The sequence below is a fragment of the Lissotriton helveticus genome, chromosome 9 (genome assembly GCF_964261635.1).
Source record: "Lissotriton helveticus chromosome 9, aLisHel1.1, whole genome shotgun sequence".
NCBI classification, from domain to species: Eukaryota; Metazoa; Chordata; class Amphibia; order Caudata; family Salamandridae; genus Lissotriton; species Lissotriton helveticus.
In genome coordinates, this window is record NC_136070.1 from 784,858,980 (window position 1) to 784,883,769 (window position 24,790).

The 24,790-nt window shown below is 50.6% G+C and overlaps 1 protein-coding gene across 3 annotated transcripts in view; it reads left to right on the top strand.

Moving 5' to 3' along the window:
* The window catches only part of SYMPK (symplekin scaffold protein), a 1,116,254-nt gene that overhangs the window by 414,448 nt on the left and 677,016 nt on the right, over positions 1 to 24,790 (top strand). For all 3 annotated transcript variants that reach the window (XM_078660908.1, XM_078660909.1, XM_078660907.1), the window contains one exon: positions 14,296 to 14,446. In XM_078660908.1, coding sequence (XP_078517034.1) covers positions 14,296 to 14,446 — 151 coding nt within the window. The remainder of the gene's footprint in view (positions 1 to 14,295; positions 14,447 to 24,790) is intronic.

Here is a 24,790-nt window from a genome sequence, read left to right on the forward strand (position 1 = left end):
TGGACCCAAAATGTGCACTCTCTTACTATCTAGATCGCACACACCAGTTCCGGGTGGATGACCAACTCTTTGTTGGTTACGTGGGCGCTAAGAAGGGGAAAGCGGTGCACCAGAGAACCATCTCCCGGTGGATCATCTTGTGTATCCAGGCATGTTACTCCTTGGCTAAAAAGGAGCCCCCTGTTGGATTGCGGGCTCATTCCACCCGATCCACGGCGACTAAAACTGCCCTGGGCCGGGGAGTGCCCTTACAAGACATCTGTCAGGCAGCTACGTGGGCATCCTTGCACACGTTTGCAAGACACTACTGCCTGGACAGCCAAGTCCGGAGGGATGGCTTCTTTGGCCGTTCATTCCTCCAGGACTTTCTGGTGTGATTATTGGTTTGCAGACCCACCACCGGGGTTGGTATTGCTGGGGTATCTATTCTAAGGTAAGGAATCTATCACTAACGTGTCTCTTTCAGATGCACAAGTTACTACTTGTGTAACGATATATCCGTAAGAGACATTAGTTAGTGATAGATTCCTTACCGACCCACCCATCCTCCCCGTTCTGCGAACCGATATCTAGGGTTAGGGCTACCCCTCTTTCAGGGCCCTAGTTTCAATGGCACCAGTGTTGGTTTTTAACATGGCTCAGCGCTTCTGGCGCTGAAAAGCTGTGTCTAAGAACTGACGTCAGCACGCGGAGGCGGCGTCCAAGTACTCCTCCGACGTCATCACGGCGCCCACGACGCCGACGACGGACGCGGAGCCGCAGACAACGCCTACCGACGCGCAAGGGTACTGCTACGTAAAAATTTCCGGATCCAGTCTGACGCCTGGGGATATTCTAAGGTAAGGAATCTATCACTAACTAATGTCTCTTACAGATATATCGTTACACAAGTAGTAACTTGTGCGAAAGGGGAAAATCTAAAACTACTAAGATGGTACATCTCCCTACAGGGATTGGACCAGGGTCTGCCAATGCAGATGGACTTTCCAGGTTCTTCCTCTTAGACATTAAAGACTCTCTAGGGCAAGGTTAGTCTCATCACCTTTTGTTTTGGGGGGGTGGGTTGTGTGAGAAAGTGCCATCTTTTTTGCATTTGTATTCCCCCACTTTTTGCTGAACTGCTGATGTGCTTTGACCTAGTGTGCCCTGAGCTATTGCCAACCATGTGCCCAGGGCCTGTGTTCCTTCCCTAAAGCTGTGTTGAAACAAAACCCAATTGGCCTCTCTGGCCACCTATCAGCCCCTAGTAAATGCTACCCTAGGTACCCAGGGCATGGTGACCAGAGAAGACCCCTAAGGGCTGCAGCACTTATTGTGCCACCCTTAGGGGCCCTGTACCCTGACATCCACACACTGTCTTTGCAGGCTGAGTGTCTAAGTACTGAACTAAACAGAGTCGACATGGCACACAGCACTTTGTGCCCTGCCCACAACCACACTGCCCTGGCATACATCAGTCACCCCTCTAGCTGGGTGCCTATGCCAGGGTGTGGGCACAGGTGCATTAACCCTGTGCCCCTACAGTACCCAGGGCCATTCCTGGGCACTGTAAGTGCAGTGCTGCCATTTAAGAGTATATGGTGCTGGGAGGTTGTCATTACGAACTCCACAGCACCATGACGCCTTCACTGAAGACTGAGAAGTTTGGTATCAAACTGCTCAGCACATTAAACCAGCACTGATGCCAGTGTGAGGTTTAATGTAAGATGCACCAGAGGGCATCTTAGAGATTTCCCCTGGAACCTAACCTACAATCCACGTCTGGACTGAGAGGCTGCCTAGGCTGCCACACAGCAGACATGTTCGGGACCCCTGGGTGGAAAGCCTTCCGCTCTCCTGTGCCTGCAACAATGCACATCCTGGGTGAGGTGCTACGTCAGGAAGGGGGTGTGCCAGTCTGTGCCAATCCCACCCCTCAGGTGGGAGAGGCGAGGTGAAGCACGACCCCGGGCTCGGGCCATCTTGAAGATGGGGAGCCCTGCCCAATCACAGCTAGGTTCCTGCCCCCCTCCCACAGGAGAGGAGCAGACTAGGGGGTCTGCCCACCCCAGGACAGGGACCTATTGGTCCCTGCCCTAGCCTTACCTGTAACACCCCTAAATTCAGTATTTAGGGGCTCCCTGAACCCTCCTTTCTGAGATCCAGTTTTGAAAAACAAGAACAACAACAAGAAGGACAACCTGCTGTGCAGCTGCTAACAAAAGGACGACGACAACTGACTTGGCCCCAGCCCTACCGGCATGTTGATCCTTGAACCTGCTCCTGCTTAACCCTGGCGTCTCCTGCTGACAGCAACCTTGAGAACCCCGGAGGACATACCTGCCTTAACCCTCTTAGAGACTGGGACTCCCATGAGCAGAGGCTCTGCTCCAACAGCAACACCCCTGGTGCCAGCCAGTAACCGCAAATCCAGCCCACTCTGCACCTGCCGAGCCCAGCCCGTGCCCAAGTGAACCAAGACCACGAGGATGTCCCCCCGGCAACTGGGACCCGAAGTTCAGTGCCCAAAGACCCTCCTCGGCGAACCATACGACGCATGCAGCCTCAGAACCAGAGACCGAGGGTAAGATTTCCCGACACCAAAGACACCCCTGCACCCGGAAGGCTGCAGCCCCCTGCGCCTTCCTTTGGGATACCTACCTCTTCTCCAATATCCCAACTTACCTCTCGAAGTGGTGGTCGCACCTGAAGAATCACAGTTCCCAAGTCTGCAGCCTTTGTTCCCTTTTTACCTTTTCCATTGAATAACATTGGGAGTCCAACGGCTCAAAAGCACCCTGCACCCAGCTGCCCGAGTGCCGCTGGAAGTGCAACTACTACCCTACCCTACTTCCCCACTTGCCCTGAGTAAGTGACCAGGAGCTCAGCTCCCACAGCCGCGTGGCCTGCTTGCTTGCCTGCACCAACCGAAGACCCCCTCCCCTCCATTGGATAACAGTGGGCCTAACTACCTCTGCACCCAGCTGCCCTGGTGCAGCTGAGCATGTACCAACTGTACCTACCTGACCCTGGGGGACCCCTGAGTCTATGCCCAGAACTTTAACTTCACCAGTCGAGTACTCACCTGGAAACCGATAACTCACTTTCCTGCCATAGGATAACATTGACTGGTTTGACTCGAAAAATCTTTTGTGTGAAGTTTTGAAACTCTAAAATATTACTATAAAATCAGCCGAATACCGAATTCCGAAGTACTCACCTATGATCAGGAGAGAAGCCCGAACTGTACCTTGTAGCCCAGTCCTGAACCGCAAAAGTAATCCTTACCGGGTTTATTAGTAACCTGTATTTTCTCCATAGGAATCCATTGTCTGCTTTTCTGTGAAATTTCTTCTAAGTGTCTACTTTTGAAAACTTGAAATATTCCTTAAAAATCGTAACAACTACTGAACCATAATTACTTACCTGTCTTAAGCAGAGATCCCAGTGCTGGACCTAGGAGCCCAATACTGGACTACAAAAGTAACGAGAACGTACTTTACCTGTAACCTGAATTTTCTTCCATTTTTTAACATTGCTAGATTTTTACTGAAAAGTTTCTTCTAAGTGTGAACTTTTAAAATACCTTTATATCCCTTAAAAATCATTGCAATAACCAAAACGTTTTTACTAAACTGTTTTCAGCTTAGACCCCAGGACTGAATCTAGGATCCAGTCCTGGAATTACAAAAGTAATTTACAAAGTAATCAACTGCATTTTTTTGTAGAAAACCCATTGAGCTCAATGTTAGATGTTAGATTGTGTTTAGAATTGTGTTGCCTAATGCAACCCCTGTACCTGTTGTGTTTACAAAGTTATTTCCTTTTTGCAAAGTAATTACTTGAGATCACTCATAATTGACAAAAGTCTATTTTGGATACCTGTTGGTTCTAAAAATAAAACTATATATTTTGATATAAAAATAATTGGCCTGGAGGTCAGTCTTTGAGTGTGTGAAACCTTTTGCTGACTGAGTGTGTACAACAAATGCTTTACACTGTCCTCTGGTACTGCCTTACTGCTCGACCAACCTACCACTTTTTAGAGTAAGGTCAGCCCTGACTTTAACCTCTGTTATACCTCTGGGGTTGGTGGTCTCTATACACCCTGTACCTTACTTTGGTCCAGTATATATAGAGCCACTTTCTCACAGCGGCCACATGGGAGAGGCGGAGATCAGAGGCCTCTGGTCTCCGGCAGAGTTTAGGCTCCACATCAACGTTCTGGAGCTCCGGGTAATCCTACTTGCACCGAAGGCATTCCTTCCCTCTGTCAAGGGGAGAGTAGTGCAGGTGATCACGGACAACACCACCTCCATGTGGTACTGCAACAAGCAAAGCGGGGTGGGGTCGTGGACCCTACGTCGGGAGGCTCTGCGTCTCTGGACATGGCTGGAACATCAAGGCATTTCTTTGGTGGTTCAACACTTGGCAGGTTCTCTGAATGGTATAAATAGAAGAGAGGGGCTCGTAATAACCCGTAGGGAAATGGAGCTCCAATATACTGAAAAGTAAAACAAGAAGTTTTTCCCTATGGGAGATATTATTTCCTGCTCATAAATCAGGACTCAAACTGATAAACCCAATCCACAACATTCATTTGTCTTACATCTAGTTGAATGGGAGAACACTTACCAGAAAGGAACACAAACAATCTATTTAAAAAAAGTATACAATTTATTATAAATAAAAATACATAGATATCAATGAATAGTCAATTAAAAAACATTAGATACACAAATAAAACCACCTAATGTGGATATGGAGAAAATTATCAAAAAAGACACTGCAATCTGTCTTAGTTATGACATTTCGGGCCCTCGTTTGACAACAATGGGGGAATAATATTCCTTTAGACCAAATTGTTTGTTGGCAACGCCGAATATGACTTGGTGAAATGGCGTCGACGCGTTTCGGAAGCTTAAGTTGATAATGGCTTCCTTCCTCAGGACAGTCTCTATATGTTTTCTCCACAGAATTGTATCATACCATTAAAATTATGTTTCCAAAAGAAATCTACAGAATGTGTAGTATTTCGGTGGTGAAGGCCTTTAATGTTCACAGGCTCCCACAGTCCTCAATGTGATAGAGGGCGCTTTATTCTCAACTCAAATCTGTATAAAACCGTGTTCAGTAGTAATCTTATCGTCAGATTCCTTGCCTGATTCACAAGGGGCGTAATTATTTCGATGCCTCCAAGCGGATATTTAGACTGTATTCAAACAAGAATTACGGGTCAGATTTGAAAAACGGGGTCCTTTTGCACAGCCGGGTAGTATCGTACTCGTGGCTGTTTTATGCACACGGCTGGTTTTCCCGGAGCTGCTAAACGTGGCGTCTGTATGATCACCGCTCGCGTAATGTTTTGTCAGGTTCTCTGAATGCCAGGGCGGATGAACTCGGCCACAGGTGCATGATGGATCACGAATGGCGTCTTCACTCGGAGGTGGCGCAAAGTCTCTTTCAACAGTGGGGGTATCCTTGGTTATATCTATTCGCCTCCGAAGAGAACGTGCAATGTCGTCAGTTCTGCGCGCTGGAATTTCCAAGGCAGCACTCGCTCGGCGACGCTTTTCGTCACGAGTGGAGTTGCCGTCTATTGTACACCTTTCCTCCTATACCACTTCTACCCAGAGTGCTGAAGAAGATATGGCGCAACAGGGCCCAAGTCATTATTGTGGCTCCGGACTGGGCTTGAAGAGTTTGATATCCCGAGCTAGTCCGTAGGAGTTTGGATCCCCCGATCCGACTGCCTCTTTGGGAGGATCTTCTGTCGCAGCAGCAGGGGACCGTCCTCCACCCGAACCTGTCCAGCCTCCACCTCCTTACGTGGAGATTGAGCGGCGACAGTTGATTCCATTTGACTTGCCTCCTGAAGTCTGTGATATCATTCTAGCAGCCTGGCGTCCCGCCACTAAATCGGTGTGTTCGAGGCATGTGGGCTGCTAAATTCATATCTTAGCATTAGATCGCCGCCTAGTGTTGGGCTCGGATGATTGCACATTGTTGTCCTGGAAGAGTCTTCGAAGTATCCTGAGATAGGTGGCTCCTCCCCTGGACTACAGTGCGCATGGGCATCGGCTCCATCCCCAGATTGTTTTTTTCCGCCATTGGGTTCGGATGTGGTTTCGACGTCTTACTGTCGGAACCAAGTAAAACTATCTTTTACCGGCCAAAAGGCCTCGATTTTCTTGCGTCGGTATTGTCTGCGCTCGGTCTCGAGTCTTCCGTCTCTTGAAGCCGGAATAAGCGGAGTTTTCTTCGCTTTCTAAACTTTGAGGCCTTCTCATCGCGACACGACAGCAAGCCTTTACGGACATGGAGCGGAGCCCGTTCAAGTACTGCCCGCTCTGTGGGTCTAAGTACCCACACATCGATCTACACCCTGTGTGTAACAAGTGCCTTTCACCGGACCACGACGACGGCAAGTGCAAGGCCTGTGCACAGTTCCGCTCCAAGAAAACTCTCAAGCTTCGGCGCGCGGTGCGCTTGGAAGCTAGGCAAGCGGCCCCGGATCCGGAGAACATCTTCGGCGACCCGGAAGAAGAGGTCCAGGGTCACCTTCTACAAATCTCCCCCTCACGGTCGGAGGTCGAGGCGGGTCAGGTCCTCGAATACGTCGAAGAGGTAGGAGACGACGATGAAATTTATGGGGCCGCGGCGGACAGCTCTGCGGACGAGCTCTGCCCCGAAAGTTTCGAGGACGACCGGGACACGGGATCGCCTGTCGGCCTTACCCTGGACCCGTTGCCGCAAGCCACAGCCCCGCCTTCGGGCCCGGCTTCGGACTCACTTGCTGGGCACGATGTTTCGAAACCGAAACTGAAACAGTCGGGGTCGTCAACACCTAAAATGGCCGACCCGAAATCGAAACTGAAACCAAAGGACTCGAGTGTTCCTAAGATGGCTGCCGTGCCTGTGAAGAAGTCGGTGCCCGTCACCCCGTCGGCTCCGTCGACCTCCGGTCCGCAGAAGCCGAGGAAGTCGGTCGATTCCGATGCTCCGAAATCGAAGCCGACGCCCGAGGAAAGGGCCCCCAAGAAAGATGGTCGGCTCGGATCAACGGCTCCGGCGCCGTCCAAGCCCGCCAAGGTCGGCTCCAAAGAGGCTACGCCCAAGAAGTCGGCGCCCCGGCCTCAAGATTCGGAGGACCCGAAGAAGGTTTCCGCGCCCAAACCGCACAAGGCCCGCGAGGACGTCGGATCCGAGGAACCGCTCAAAGCATCCTTGTCGGCGACGAAACCCACTGGCAGTGTACCGTCCCCCATTGCGGAGTCACTGCAGAGAATCAGGGAGAAGGCCCTTGCTCCATCGGCTCCGATGCCATCACCGCAGCCGCAAAAGGACGCTCCGGCTAAGCCTTCGGGAAAACTCCTTTTTCTCTTGCCACCTAAGGAGGCGCCGAAAGCGTTTTCGACGAAATCGGCTCCGAAGCAGGTTTCCTCACTGCCAGACCCTCTTCCACGTCGTGTACTCGACTCGGTGGACGATTCAGAGCATTTCATCGATGCTGCCACCGGCAAGCTGACCCTCTATAAACGGAAGATCACTTCGGAGCCGGTGGACCCCTACGTCATCCCGTTGAAGAAGAAGAGGGTGCCCCTTGACGCCTTAGGCCTCACGGAGCCGATTCAGCCTCCTCCTAGACGGAGCCTTACTCCCTCCCCAGAACACTCTGTGGGTGAGGAAGATGATGAGGATGAACAGTACAATTTCCCCATCGATGACCCTGATGTACAACCAGATTCATACGACGACTCTGGTGACCAAAACACCCAGGGTGCGGGCCAAGACCCGCAAACCTTTAATGCACGTGCATCCCCGACTGAGGACTCAGCAGGATTTCATGCACTAATTGAACGGGCGGCGGCCAATCATGATGTGGACATGCATGCCGACCCGGTTGAGGAAGACTTCCTTTTTGACACCTTTGCCATATCTGAGAGGACAGTAAAGACACTTCCTATGCTGAAAGGTGTTCTCAAACATGCTGGAGACATTTTTAAGGAGCCTACGAGGGCTAGAGTGGTCAACCCTCGCATTGAAAAGAAGTACAGGCCTGCTCCTGCGGACCCCGTCTACATCCGGGGACAGTTGCCACTGGACTCTCTTGTGGTTGCCAATGCCAGGAAACGTGCCAACTCCCAGACAACGGGTGAAGCTCCTCCCCCGGACAAGGAGTCCAAAGTGCTTGAGGCAGGAGGCAAAAGAGTGGCTGCACAGGCGGCGAACTTTTGGCGCATCGCAAATACACAGGCGCTCCTGGCGCGTTATGATAGGGCGCACTACGACACCCTAGAACAGGTTATACAACACCTGCCCCCACAGTTCCAAGAAGGCACCAAGATGCTTATTGAGGAAGGAAAGCTAATATCAAACGCAGCCATCAAGTGTGCACTTGACGCTGCGGACACAGCTGCTAGGGCTATCAACACTAGCGTTATGCTGAGAAGACAAGCCTGGCTCCGCATCTCAGGGTTCAAGCAGGATATTCAGACGACAATTCTGAATCAGCCAGTCAATCCTGATAGTCTGTTTGGTCCGGATGTTGACACCACCTTAGAGAAGATAAAGAAGGACACGGAAACTGCTAAATCTATGGGGGCCCTGCAGTCCCAACAGTTTCGTGGCGGCAATTTTCGTCGCTCAGGTGCACGTGGAGTCACCAGAGGACAGATGGGTCAACAATCCCAGTTCTCCAAAGGTGGGGCGCAAGCCTCGTTCACTAAGCAGAACAAGGGAGGTTATAGGAACAACAGCAACAGAGGTCGCGGCAGAGGAAACAACAGCTCCCGCACCTCTACTCCAAGCAAACAGTGACTCTCTGTCACTGCCCCCCGACCACCTAACACCTGTCGGGGGGAGACTGCAGCAGTTCCTGCCCGTCTGGAGAAACATCACCACAGACAGGTGGGTGCGACAATTAGTTCAGTATGGTTATTGCCTAGAGTTGAAATCCACTCCACCCAACATCCCACCAAGGCAAAGGCCTATGTCCGCAGAGCACTTGCACTTATTGCAGCAGGAAGTAGTGGCGATGCTGCAAAAAGGCGCAATCGAGCTCGTGCCGGTGGGGGAGGAAGGCACAGGGGTATATTCCCTGTACTTCCTTATTCCAAAGAAGGACGGTTCTCTCAGGCCCATTCTCGATCTACGTCCCCTCAACCTGTACATACTATCGGAACATTTCCACATGCTTACACTGCAGCAGATTCTTCCCTTGCTAAACCAGGGAGACTTCTTAGCAACCTTAGATCTCAAGGATGCTTATTTCCATATTCCACTACACCCGTCACACCGGAAATATCTCAGGTTCCCTATTCAAGGCAGGCACTACCAGTTCAAAGTCCTACCCTTCGGAGTCACAACAGCCCCGAGGGTGTTCACCAAGTGTCTAGCGACAGTGGCGGCGCACCTCAGGAGGCAGAATATCCATGTCTACCCCTACCTAGACGACTGGCTCGTACAAGCCAAGTCGGAGCAACAGTGCGCCGCAGACATGTCGACTACAATTCGCCTGCTTCACGATCTGGGTTTCTCCCTGAACTACCCAAAATCGCATCTTCAGCCGGCACATGTCCGGCAGTTCCTGGGTGCTACGATCAACACCCTGACAGCCATGGCTCAGCCAAACCAAGTCAGAATCGACAGCATTCAGTCGCTGATCCAACGATTCAGACCACGACACTCCCTGCCAGCGAGAGTGTTCATGCAGTTGATAGGCATGATGGCCTCCTGCATCTTCATAGTCCCTCACGCACGGTTGCATATGCGCCCGCTCCAGGAGTGCTTAGCGAATCAGTGGACACAGGCTCGTGGGCAATTGACAGACCTAGTGTTGGTTACCAGTCGGGCATACGACTCTCTGCATTGGTGGACTCCACACAACCTTTGCAAGGGCCGACTGTTCCAAGAGCCTGTGCCGCAGATTATCCTGACAACGGACGCGTCTCTCCAGGGATGGGGAGCTCATGTGCTCACTTACACAGTGCAGGGACTATGGACGACGCAGCAACAGAAGATGCACATCAACTATCTGGAACTGATGGCAATCTTCATGGCGCTCAAGTCCTTCATTGTACATCTGAGCAACAAGGTCGTGCTAGTCCGGACGGACAACATGACCGCGATGTACTACATTCAAAAGCAGGGAGGCACCCACTCGCCACAGCTGTCTCATCTGGCTCAGAGCATGTGGAAGTGGGCCATTCAGAGGAACATCTTCCTCATGGCAGAACACCTCCCGGGCAAGGACAATCAGATGGCGGATCTGCTCAGCAGATACAGCCATCAGATGCACGAGTGGGAGATACACCCTTCTGTTCTCCACCCGTTCTTCCAACAGTGGGGTCATCCGGAGATAGACCTGTTCGCAACAAAGGAGAACGCAAAATGCCGACTCTTTGCCGCCAGGTTCCCTCACCCACAGTCGCAGGGGAATGCGATATGGATGAACTGGTCAGGCAAATTTGCATACGCTTTTCCGCCAGCCCCTCTAATACCGCTGGTCGCAAGAAAGCTAAGGCAGCACTCCATGACACTCGTCCTGGTTGCTCCAACGTGGGCGCGCCAGGCTTGGTACACCACGTTCCTCGAACTCTCGGTGGTGCCGCATCAAAGACTGCGCCTCACACCCAGTCTTTTGACGCAGAACCATGGAGACATTCAGCATCCAGATCCACGACAGCTCAACCTGGCGATCTGGCTCCTGAAGTCCTAGAGTTTGGATACCTTAACCTACCTCCAGAATGCATGAGTATCATCAAGGAGGCGAGGAAACCTACTACTAGAGCATGCTATGCTGCTAAGTGGAAGCGTTTTGTCATCTACTGTACGTCCAATGACATCAACCCGCTAGATGCATCTATTCCCAACATCATCTGTTATCTGTTACATCTCTACAAGTGCAATCTGGCGTACACTTCCATTAGGATACATCTCTCAGCCATAGCGGCTTATCTTCAGAACAGGCAGCACCTCTCTGTCTTCAGGGTGCCCGCCATTAAAGCCTTCCTTGAAGGTCTGAAGAGAGTCATTCCCCCAAGAACTCCACCAGCTCCGGTGTGGAACCTCAACGTCGTTCTCACCAGACTGATGGGGCCACCATTTGAGCCACTGCACTCGTGTGAGCTCCAATTCCTTACGTGGAAAGTGGCCTTTCTGATAGCTATTACGTCTCTGAGGCGTGTCAGTGAGCTGCAAGCGCTCACCATACAAGAGCCGTTCATTCAAATTCACCCAAATAGGGTGGTGCTACGCACTAACCCTAAATTCCTTCCTAAGGTGGTGTCACAGTTTCATCTTAATCAAACTATTGACTTGCCAGCATTCTTTCAAAACCCGCAAACGGTGGCGGAAAGAATGCTCCATACCTTAGATGTACGGAGGGCGTTGATGTACTACATAGACAGAACACAACCCTTTAGAAAGACGAAACAACTCTTTGTTGCCTTCGCACCACAACACAAAGGCAACCCAATTTCCAAAGCAGGGATAGCCAGGTGGATTGTTAAGTGCATCCAGATATGTTATCAAAAAGCCAAGCGCACTTTAACAATACCCCCCAGAGCGCACTCCACACGCAAACTGGGGGCATCCATGGCTTTCCTAGGGAACATTCCTTTAGAGGATATTTGCAGAGCAGCCACGTGGGTCACACCACATACCTTCACAAAACACTACTGTGTTGATGTGCATTCCAAGCAGCAAGCAGCTGTAGGACAGGCTGTTCTAAAGACACTTTTTCAGGTTTCTGCAGCTGGCACGGGCAACCGCCGCTGATGGAGGGACTGCTATGTATTCTATGCTAAGATATGAATTTAGCAGCCCACATGCCTCGAACTGAATATGCTACTTACCAGTATGCATCTGTTCTTGGCATGTAGGGCTGCTAACATTCATATCGCCCGCCCTCCTCCCCGGTGCCTGTCGCAGCTGCAGATATACTATTGTATTTATTCATTAGCATGGACATCCTTTACACTATCACTCCATCTCCTGCCACAATGGCGAAAAACAATCTGGGGATGGAGCCGATGCCCATGCGCACTGTAGTCCAGGGGAGGAGCCACCTATCTCAGGATACTTCGAAGACTCTTCCAGGACAACAATGTGCAATCATCCGAGCCCAACACTAGGCGGCGATCTAATGCTAAGATATGAATGTTAGCAGCCCTACATGCCAAGAACAGATGCATACTGGTAAGTAGCATATTCAACGCCTGCAGGTGGAACACATTTGTGGCATGGTGCACAGCAAAGGCTGTAGAACCCCCTTTCTGCCCCTCTTCCTTCTTTCCTACTTTCTTTGGCCCGGCAGGGCTCTGCTCTAGGCACTATTAAGGGCTATCTTTCAGCAATTTCGGCTTTTCTCAGGCTCCCTGATCAGCCCTCTTTTCAAGTCCCCCGTCGTAAGTAGATTTCTCAAAGGCATTACTCACCTTTTCCCTCCTATTCCGTTTGTGATGCCACAGAGGGACTTGAATCTCGTTCTCACTTATTTGATGTGCGCTCCTTTTGAGCTGCTTCACAACTGTCCTCTTCGTTTACTGACTTTGAAGACTGCTTTCCTGGTGGCCATCACCTCCGCTAGGCGCATGAATGAGCTCCAGGCTCTTTCAAGTAAACCTCCTTTTCTGCCTGTTCATCCGGACAAGGTTGTGCTCCGCATCATCCTTCCTTCTTGCCAAAGGTTGTAACTGCCTTTCGCATCGGGTAAACTATCACCTTGCCCACTTTCTTTCCGCCTTCGCACCCTTCCAGAGAGGAAAAGAGGCTCCACTGTCTGGACCCAAAACGTACGCTCTCATTTTACCTGAATTGCACACAACAGTTCCGGTGGATGACCAGCTCTTTGTTGGCTACGTAGGCGCCAAGAAAGGCCGGGCTGTACACAAGAGGACTATCTCCCGCTGGATCCTCTTGTGTATCAAAGCCTGTTATTCTCTGGCTAAAAAGGAACCTCCGGTGGGGCTGCGCGCCCTTTCTACCAGGGCGACAGCAGCTACTACTACATTGGGATGTGGTGTCCCCCTGCCAAGACATCTGTCAGGCAGCCACGTAGGCCTCGCTGAACACTTTTACTAAGCAATATTGCCTTGACAGCCAAGTCCGGAGAGACAGCTTATTTGGCCGTTCTGTTCTCCGTGACTTTCTGGTGTGATTTTGGTTCGCAGACCCACCGCTGGGGTTGGTATTGCTGGGGTATCTATTCTAAGGTAAGGAATCTATCACTAATGTGTCTCTTTCAAGTGCACAAGATACTTACCTTCGGTAAGGATATATCTGTAAGAGACATTGGTTAGTGATAGATTCCTTACCGCCCCACCCATCCTCCCGTTCTGCAAACTGATTTCTAGGGTTAAGGTTATCACTTTCAGGGCCCTAGTTTAATTACACCAGTGGTCCGTATCTTGCATGGCTCTGCATTCCTGGTGCGGAAAGTTATGTACAGAACGGACGTCAGCAAATAAATAGTTGCTGCAACGTCATCTCTGCGATCATGACCACTACGACAGACGCAGTGCCGCACGACGCCACCTTTCGACGCGCAGGGGTACTGCTGACGAAATATTTCTGGTCCAGTCTGACCCCTGGGGCTAATTCTAAGGGAAAGAATCTATCACTAACTAATGTCTCTTACAGATATATCGTTACCTAAGGTAAGTAATTTGTTTATTATGCTGAGAAACTTGCCACCAAGCTTCCCAGAATTCAGTAAAGCCATTATGGTGCTGTGGTGTTCGTAATGACAAACTCCCAGACCATATACTCTTCATGACTTTACTGCCCTTTCTAAGAAACAAGAGCACTTGTTCTGTTACTCTTCCCATTAACATTCCTCAAAATTCATTTTAATGATGAAGGTTCTTAGTGCTTGGACTTCAGGTCTGGAATCCAGTGCCTTGCTAGATGAAACAAGTCATTCTATAGTATGCATTTCATCAGGCAGTTAGGATGTTATTCCCTGCATAACCTAAGATCCTATTGTGCCTTGTATTTGATTTGGAGCAAAGTTGTGCATAACATTCTGGGGACACCTCGCTGGTGATTGTTAGTATGTAATGAAAAACCCTATCCTATAAAGGAACCTGAATTCCTTATCCACCTGTCCACACAAATTTCTTCAAGTGGAGGTCAGATATTAAACATATGGGTACTCTTTACAGCTTTATCAGTTTTAGTTGTCTGCTCTATCACTGTGGTAATGCTCATTTGTGCCAGTGTGAGAATTAGTTCAGTTTTCCATGTTTTATTCTTTTCTAGTCATACATTTACACCAGGGAAGTGCACCTAAATGTTTTCTTTGTTTCACAGAGTTCCTGGGACAAGTGGTCGGAAAAAAATCTTTCGCCTGAGTGACGTCCTGAAGCCATTGTCAGACAGTCAGGTGGAGAGCCTGAAGCACAGTGCAGTGAAACGGATCCTGAATTCTGAGAGAGCAGTGGCATTTAGTGGAACAGCCCAGGTAAAATTAATGGGTAACCCTTTGGTTGCATACTAACCAATCATTCCATTATGAATGTATTCTCTGATCTTCAGGATCTCTGCACAGATTCCAGCAGGCTAACCCCATGTTAGGATATAGCACTTGTTAGGTTTTCTTGCATTTTATCTGGTGTACCTAAATCCATTTCTGACAGTTTTTTTAAAAGTTCCAGTAATTACACGTTATGTCCAACCAAATTTTTTTATATGTCAGAGAACCATGTCTTGCTATAAACGAGCATTGGCAATGACAATTGCTTTCGCCTATGTGAAATCTATTGGCTTTGTCAGTATAATAACAAAGAAAATGTCTATATAAAACAAACTATGTGCTTTTCTGACTGTAGAAGTGGTTCAGTTTTGAAAATTGCAAAACATTTTATTGAACATAAAATAGAATCACGAAGTAATTGTTTGCATTTGTCACCATTGATCTGATAGAGATTTTTAACTGCAGATTCCTTACCTTTGAATTTACCAGGCATCAGCCTGAATCCGTAAACCTTTGCTTGAGCAATAGCTCTTGTGCGCCCCATCCGGTGGTGTCGGTTTTGATGTTGCAATCCCTATATAAGCGCCACCCAGGCACGCAGACGTCTGTTATTTTTCTTCCGCACCAATTAAACGTCGATCTGGGAAGAGCTACCTCTCTGTTGCTTTTTGAGAGGTCTTTTTTCAACTTTTTGTCGACTTTAGAAAAAAAAAACTTCTTGTGCGAGGATGTCTTCGAGGAAGCCAGAGTTCAAGCCATGTTGTGCCTCTGTTCGAGGCATGTGGGCTGCTAAATTCATATCTTAGCATTAGATCGCCGCCTAGTGTTGGGTCCGGATGGTCGCACATTGTTGTCCTGGAAGAGTCTTCGAAGTATCCTGAGATAGGTGGCTCCTCCCCTGGACTACAGTGCGCATGGGCATCGGCTCCATCCCCAGATTGTTTTTTTCCGCCATTGGGTTCGGATGTGGTCCCGACTTCTCTTTGTCGGAACCGAGAAAAACTAAATTTTTCAGGCCAAAAGGCCTTGTATTTTCTAGCGTCGGTATTGTTCGCGCACGGTCTCGGGTTCTTCCAACTCTTGAAGTCGGATTCAACGGAGTCTACACTCTTCGAACATCGAGGCCTTCTCATCGCGACACGACTACAACTTTACAGCATGGAGCGGAGTCCGTTTAAGTACTGTCCGCTCTGTGGGTCCAAGTACCCACATATAGAAATGCCTTTCACCGGACCATGACGACGGCAAGTGTAAGGCTTGCTCTCAATTCAGGTCGAAAAAGACTCTCAAGCTTCGGCGCGCGGTGCGCCTGGAGGCCAGACAAGCGGCCCCCGATCCAGAAAACATCTTCGGCGACCAGGAAGAAGATGAACAGGGTCATCTTCTCCAAATCTCCCCACCCGAAACGGAGGTCGAGGCGGATCCGGAGGACGACGACGGAGTCGCGGGTCAAGACCTTCAATACGTCGACGAGGTAGGGGACGTCGAAGAGATTTATGGGGCTGCGGCAGATAGCTCTGGAGACGAGCTATGCCCCGAAGGTTTCGAAGATCAAGATCGGGTCACGGGATCGCCAAGTGGCCTTACCCAAGACCCAGTGCCGCAAGCCACGGCCCCGCCATCAGGCCCGGCCACGGACGTACTTGCTGGGCAAGCCGGATCGAAACCGAAACCGAAACCTGCGGTGTCGACGACACCTAAAATGGCCGACCCGAAAACGAAACCGAAACTTATGGACTCGAGCGTCCCTAAAATGGCGGCCGGTCCACAAACACATACTGCACCCGCTGCCGCATCGGCTCCGTCGGGCTCCGGTCCGCAGAAGCCGAAGAAGTCGATCGATTCCGCTGGAACGAAATCGGCGCAGGAGGAGGGATCCTCTAAAAAGGGTGGTCGGCACGGATCAACCGCTGCGACACCGTCCAAGCACGCCAAGGCCAGCAGCGTAGTGGATACGGAACCGACTCAAGCGCACGGATCAACTGCTGGCACGTCTGCGCATCGGTCCAAGGACTCTGGGTCGGCGTCAACGGCATCGGCGCCCAAACCTCAGAAGGGCCACCATCACGTCGGATCCGAGGGGAAGGTCAAGACGTCCTCGTCAGCGCCAAAAGCCACTGTGGATGAAGCGTCTCCCATCGCCGCTTCGCTGCAGAGAATCAGGGAAAAGGCCGCTGCTACGTCGGCTCCGTTACCGTCGCCTCAGACGCCGAAGGATGCTCCGGCCAAGCCTAAAAGCAAGCTTCTCTTCCTTCTGCCGCCGAAAGAGGCTCCGAAGGCTTTTTCTACAAAATCGACGCCAAAGAAGGCGGATTCTTCTACGGCTGGGGTACCTTCAAGTCGAGAACTCGGATCCGAGGACGATTCTGAGCACTTCATCGACGCCAACACAGGCAAATTGACAATATACAAAAGAAGGATCACATCAGAGCCTCTAGACTCCTATGTTATCCCACTAAAGAAGAAAAAAGTTCCTCTGGACGCTTCTAACCTCATAGAGCCTATCCAGCCTCCTCCAAGAAGAAGCCCTACTCCCTCACCAGACCATTCTGATGGTGAGGGTTACAATGAGGAGGACCAATACACCTTCCCAGTAAATGAACCAGATGCACACACAGATGCATATGATGACATTGGTGACCAAGGCACCCAAGGTGTGGGGCAAGACCCACAGCCTTTCAGTGCACGTGCATCCCCAACAGAGGATTCTGCAGGTTTTCATGCACTAATTGAGAGGGCAGCTGCTAATCATGATGTGGACATGCATGCTGACCCGGTTGAAGAAGACTTTCTCTTTGACACGTTTTCAGTCTCTGAGAGGACTGTAAAGACACTGCCTATGCTCAAGGGAGTCCTCAAACATGCTGCGGACATCTTTAAGGAACCCACTAGGGCGAGAGTGGTCAATCCACGTATTGAAAAAAAGTACAGACCAGCACCTGCAGACCCTGCATACATTCGGGGACAGTTGCCGCTAGACTCCCTGGTGGTCGCCAATGCCCGCAAACGGGCCAACTCCCAAACAACGGGTGAAGCTCCTCCCCCGGATAAGGAGTCCAAAGTGCTAGAGGCAGGGGGCAAAAGAGTAGCTGCACAAGCTGCCAACTTTTGGCGTATTTCTAATACACAAGCACTCTTAGCACGTTACGATAGGGCGCATTATGACACCCTAGAACAGATTGTACAACACCTGCCTCCAAAGTTTCAAGAGGGCACAAAACTGCTTATAGAGGAAGGAAAGTTGATCTCCAACGCAGCCATCAAGTGTGCACTTGACGCCGCAGACACAGCAGCTAGGGCGATCAACACTAGCGTCATGCTGAGACGACAGGCTTGGCTCCGCATATCTGGGTTTAAACCTGATATTCAGACAACCATCCTTAATCAGCCAGTCAATCCTGATCGACTGTTTGGTCCAGATGTTGACACCACCCTCGAAAAGATAAAAAAGGACACAGAAACTGCTAAGTCCATGGGGGCCCTACAGTCACAACAGTTTCGTGGCAACAATTTTCGTCGCTCAGGTGCACGTGGAGTCACCAGAGGACAAATGGGTCAACAATCTCAATTCTCAAAAGGTGGAGCACAATCCTCGTTCACAAAACAGAACAAGGGAGGTTACAGAAATAACAGCAACAGAGGTCGCGGCAGAGGAAACAACAGCTCCCGCTCCTCTACCCCAAGCAAACAGTGACTCTCTGTCACTGCCCCCCGACCACTTAACACCTGTCGGGGGGGAGACTGCAGCAGTTCCTGCCCGTCTGGAGAAACATCACCACAGACAGGTGGGTGCGTCAACTAGTCCAGTATGGTTATTGCCTAGAGTTGAAATCCACTCCACCCAACATCCCGCCAAGGCAAAGGCCTATGTCCGCAGAGCACTTGCACTTATTGCAGCAGGAGGTAGTGGTGATGCTGCAAAAAGGCGCAATCGAGCTCGTGCCAGTAGAGGAGGAAGGCACAGGGGTGTATTCCCTGTACTTCCTTATCCCAAAGAAGGACGGATCTCTCAGACCCATTCTGGATCTACGTCCCCTAAACCTGTATATACTGTCAGAACATTTCCATATGCTCACACTGCAACAGATTCTTCCCTTATTAAACCAGGGGGACTTCTTAGCAACCTTAGACCTCAAGGATGCTTATTTCCACATACCACTACACCCGTCCCACAGAAAATACCTCAGGTTCACTATCCAAGGCAAACATTATCAGTTCAAAGTCCTACCCTTCGGAGTCACCACAGCCCCAAGGGTGTTTACAAAGTGTCTGGCGACAGTAGCGGCGCACCTCAGGAGGCAGGGCATCCATGTCTACCCCTACCTGGACGACTGGCTCGTTCAAGCCAAGTCAGAACAACAGTGTGCCGCGGACATGTCGACTACCATTCACCTCCTTCACGATCTAGGTTTCTCGTTGAACTACCCAAAGTCGCACCTTCAACCGGCGCATGTCCGGCAGTTTCTAGGCGCGACGATCAATACCCTGACAGCCGTGGCTCAACCAAACCAAGTCAGGATAGACAGCATGCAGTCTCTGATCCTGAAGTTCAGATCACAACACTCACTTCCAGCGAGAGTGTTCATGCAGTTGATAGGCATGATGGCCTCCTGCATCTTCATAGTCCCTCACGCACGGCTACATATGCGCCCGCTCCAGGAGTGCTTAGCAAATCAGTGGACACAGGCTCAAGGACAATTAACAGACCTAGTGTTGGTTACCAGTCGGGCATACGACTCTCTGCATTGGTGGACTCCACACAACCTTTGCAAGGGCCGACTGTTCCAGGAGCCAGTGCCACAGATTACCCTGACAACGGACGCATCTCTCCAGGGATGGGGAGCTCATCTGCTCAATTACACTGTGCAGGGACTATGGACGACGCAGCAACAGAAGATGCACATCAACTATCTGGGTGATGGCAATCTTCATGGCACTCAAGTCCTTCATTGTACATCTGTGCAACAAGGTAGTGTTGGTCCGGACGGACAACATGACCGCGATGTACTACATTCAAAAGCAGGGGGGCACCCACTCGCCACAGCTGTCTCATCTGGCTCAGGGCATGTGGAAGTGGGCCATTCAGAGGAACATCTTCCTCATGGCAGAACACCTCCCGGGCAAAGACAATCTAATGGCGGATCTGCTCAGCAGACACAGCCATCAAATGCACGAGTGGGAGTTACACCCATCTGTACTCCACCCGTACTTCCAGCAGTGGGGTCATCCGGAGATAGACCTGTTTGCAACAAGAGAAAACGCAAAATGCCAACACTTTGCCGCCAGGTTCCCTCACCCACAGTCGCAGGGGAATGCGATATGGATGAACTGGTCAGGCAAATTTGCGTACGCTTTTCCGCCAGCCCCTCTGATACCGCTGGTGGCAAGAAAGCTAAGGCAGCACGCGATGACTCTCATCCTAGTTGCTCCAACGTGGGCGCGCCAAGCATGGTACACCACGTTCCTCGAACTCTCAGTGGTGCCGCATCAAAGACTGCGCCTCACGCCCAGACTTTTGACGCAGAACCATGGAGAAATTCAGCATCCAGATCCGCAACAGCTCAACCTGGCGATCTGGCTCCTGAAGTCCTAGAGTTCGGATACCTTAACTTACCTCCAGAATGCATGAACATCATCAAGGAGGCAAGGAAGCCAACTACCAGAGCATGCTATGCTGCAAAATGGAAGCGTTTTGTCATTTACTGTACGGCTAATGACATCACCCCGCTAGATGCATCTATCCCTAACATCATTTGTTATCTGCTACATCTGTACAAGTGCAATCTAGCGTACACTTCCATTCGGATACATCTATCCGCCATAGCGGCTTATCTTCAGAACAGGCAGCATCTCTCTGTCTTCAGAGTGCCTGCCATTAAAGCTTTCCTTGAAGGTCTGAAACGAGTCATTCCCCCAAGAACACCACCAGCTCCGGTGTGGAACCTCAATGTGGTCCTCACCAGACTGATGGGACCACCTTTTGAGCCACTGCACTCGTGTGAACTCCAGTTCCTAACGTGGAAAGTAGCTTTCCTAATAGCTATTACGTCACTGAGGCGTGTTAGTGAGCTACAAGCGCTCACAATCCAAGAGCCTTTCATTCAGATTCATCCAAATAGGGTAGTGCTACGCACTAACCCCAAATTCCTTCCGAAGGTGGTGTCACAGTTTCATCTCAACCAAACTATTGACTTGCCGGCATTCTTTCAAAACCCACAAACGGTGGCGGAAAGAATGCTCCATACCTTAGATGTACGGAGGGCGTTGATGTACTACATAGACAGGACACAACCCTTTAGAAAGACAAAACAACTTTTTGTTGCCTTCGCACCACAACACAAAGGCAACCCTATTTCCAAAGCAGGAATAGCCAGGTGGATTGTTAAGTGCATCCAAATATGTTATCAAAAGGCCAAACGCACTCTAACGATACCCCCAAGGGCGCACTCCACACGCAAATTGGGGGCATCCATGGCTTTCCTAGGGAACATTCCTTTAGAGGACATTTGCAGAGCAGCCACGTGGGTTACACCACATACCTTTACAAAACACTACTGTGTTGATGTGCATTCCAAGCAGCAAGCTGCTGTAGGACAGGCTGTTCTCAAAACTCTCTTTCAGGTTTCTGCAGCTGGCACGGGCAACCGCCGCTGATGGAGGGACTGCTATGTATTCTATGCTAAGATATGAATTTAGCAGCCCACATGCCTCGAACTGAATATGCTACTTACCAGTATGCATCTGTTCTTGGCATGTAGGGCTGCTAACATTCATATCGCCCACCCTCCTCCCCGGTGCCTGTCGCAGCTGCAGATATACTATTGTATTCAGTCATTAGCATGGACATCCTTTACACTTTTCACTCCATCTTCTGCCACAATGGCGAAAAACAATCTGGGGATGGAGCCGATGCCCATGCGCACTGTAGTCCAGGGGAGGAGCCACCTATCTCAGGATACTTCGAAGACTCTTCCAGGACAACAATGTGCGATCATCCGGACCCAACACTAGGCGGCGATCTAATGCTAAGATATGAATGTTAGCAGCCCTACATGCCAAGAACAGATGCATACTGGTAAGTAGCATATTCAATCCGAATGATGTCGGTTACCAACCACCACCTTGTCTGTCTCTGGTGTCTTGAGCGTGACCAAGATTCAAAGTCGTGCTCGGACTGTCGGGCTATGGCTCAAAAGGCTTTGCGGGAGCGTCCTATGAAGCTTCTTGCGGCCCAGCAGTCGACACCATCCAGCGAGACACCACAAGGTACCGGTCCCGATCGAAAGAAGAGGTGGTCGCAGGACCGATCCCGGAGCCCAGAGTCCTCTTCGTCCCACTCAAGGTCTTCAGGATACTCGGAGAAGAGGCACAAGAAGAAGAAAAAGTCTGAGGACTTCATCTTTACATTGACTGCTGTCGCTTGACTAAAGCAGTAAGGAGCACCAACGCTCTAGGCACAGTTCTGCGGAGCCAGGGTCCACTTCATGTCCTTCCTCCCTTTCTGGGAACCAGAGCGACCTCCAGTCAAATGAAATAATTTTACACGGTCATGTGCCTTGTATTTGAGTAGGCCGGCTCCTTTGTGAGCCCGCGGAGTCTGGCGGGGCCCCATTAGATTTGACACAGTCCGCTCCGGCCACAACTATGGTGGGGACTCGGGGATCCGATCTCGGATCTGGGTCGACACCGGTTGTGCCATTGCGACCGCCCCCCGACGTCTTACCTAAAGTCGGTGCCACCTGTGCCAGCCCCATAGTTATCTCCGACAAAACAGCGCCGTAACGGCGTCACTCTACGCCAATTCCGACGCTGATTGAACCCAGGGGTCTGTGCTGTTGGTTGAACACTTTGAAGATGTTTTAGGCTTGGTAGAGGAATGGAAGGGGTCTATGGACCCTTTGGAACAGTAGGATGACTCTGTGAAGCAGATGGACTGGTATGGGGAACTTGGAGAAGCCAGTAGACTGGAAACTTCCCCAGATACTGGCATGCTCTCTCCACCAACTGTGGCTTTGGAGTAGGTGGCATCTGATGCCATGGTGGGTAAGAGGACGGCTGAGGTCCTCCGACTAGAGCTACCCTCCATGCATGTCAGGACTAATTTCTGGACGGAAGTGCTTCAGCCTCGAGCTTCCACTTCTGAACCCCTTCTGCCCTTCATTGAGGTACTAACTGATGTCCTTCTAGGCACCTGGTCCAAGACTAGCACCGGAGCTCCTGTGAATAGGACACTTACACGACGCCCTTGCCTAGCGCCGGGCGACCCAGAGTTCCTCAGCTAACACCCCACCCCCGAAAGCTTTCTTGTGCAGGCTTCTATTTCCCATTGCATGTTCCCTTCCTCCCCACCGGATAGAACTTGGTAAGAGGATGTTTTCTTCCTCCAACCTGGCAGTGCGGTCAGTGAATACTGCATGCTTATTGGGGTATTAATCCCACTCCATTTGGGAGACAGTTGTGCAAGTACTGTCACAAGTCCCGGAGGAGGCAATGGCTGTGCTCTCTCAGGCAGGTAAGGCCGGGAGGGATGCAGCAAAATTCACCATAAGGTGTGGCCTTGATACCACCGATTCGCTGGACAGATCGATTTCCACCACTAGAGCGGCCTTGAGGCGCCACAACTGGCTTAGGACAACTGGCTTCTCAGGTGATATCCAGGGAAATTTGATGAACATGGAACCTGTCTTTTTCTAGAAGGCAGACTCTGCCCTAGTGAGGTTTAAGGACTCTTGAGCTACAGCCAGATCCTTGGGCCTCTCTTCTACACCTCGTGGCCAGTCTAGCTTTCGACCCTTTCATGGCAACGGAAGGGGTTTTCAGCCGTGTCAGCCCTATCCCAGCCACCGTCCTGCGCAGACTTCCCAAGTCGTGCAGGGGTGTTGAAGTTGTTAATTCCGACCAAGGAATGTAAGCCAGAAGTAGTCTGCCACCCTGCCTTCGGCAGTTGCAGCCTCCAGGTACTCCTATTCTAACTGCAAGACCACACCACCCCAGTTGGTGGGAGAATCCATCATCGTCTGCCCTGCTGGAGGTCCGTAACTTCGGACAAGTGGGTCTGACAGATCATTCAGGAGGGCTATTCTCTGCCTTTCCTTTCCTCCACCCATTCAGCCAAATCAAGAACATCTGACAGAGGATCATTTGAAATTGCTCCAAGAGGAAGTTACAGCTCTCTTGGCCAAGGGAGTTATAGAGAACGTCCCAGATTCAGAAGTAGGCATTGGTTATTCCCGCTACTTTCTGATTCCGAAGAAGAAAAAAGGTTTGCAGCCCATTTTAGATCTTCGGACCGTCAATCTCTTCCTCAAGAAGTAGTTCAGGATGTTCACTCTAGCTCAGGTCTTGTCTGCCCTAGACCAAGAAGACTGGATGGTCGCATTAGACCTGCAGCATACGTATTTTCACATCCCCATACTGCTGGGCCACAGGCATTATCTGCGTTTAAGGTAGGCAGTGAGCACTTTGTTTACCATGCTCCCCATCCGTTTTACCAGTGTCCCTCGGGTGTTCATCAAGGTGATGGCCATGGTCGCAGTTCATCTGCGCAGGTTAGGGGTGTCACTCTTCCCCTACCTCGACGACTGACTGTTGAAGGCGTCCTCGCCCCAGGCTGTCACCTCCCACCTACAGACTACTGCAGACCTCCTGCATTCGCTGGGGTTCTCTATAAATGTCCCAAAGTTACACCTGACTCCTTCTGAGATATTCCCTTTCATTGGAGCTGTTCTGGATACAGTGCAGTTTCGGGCCTATCTTCTTGAGCAGCTCTAGTCCAAGATATTTAGGTAATGATTCCGATGTTTCAGCCTCTATTCTGGATTTCGGTGAGACTGACTCTGAGGCCGTTGGGCCATATGGCCGCCTGCATTCTGTTGTTAATGCATGCTAGGTGGCTTATGCGGGCTCTGCATTTAACCTGAATTTCCAGTGGGCACACCATCGAGGAAATATCACCGACTTGGTCCAGATCTCAGAAGGAACTGCAAGAGATCTCCAGTGGTGGTTGACGAACTGCGATTGGGTAAACAGCAGACCCCTCTCTCTTCCCCAACCAGAGCTCACAGTTGTGACAGCTGCATCACTTCTGGGATGGGGCAGCCATCTGGGAGAGGTGGAGATCAGGGGACACTAGTCTCCAGCGGAGTTGGAGCTCCACATCTATTTGCTCGAGCTTCGAGCGAATCGGTTGGCATGAAAGGCATTTCTTCTCTCTGTCAAGGGAAAGTTAGTGCAGTTGTTCATGGACAACACCACCGCCATGTGGTACTGCAACAGGCAGGGCGGGCAGGGTGGGGTTGTGGACCTTCTGTCGAGAGGCCCTGCGTCTCTTTA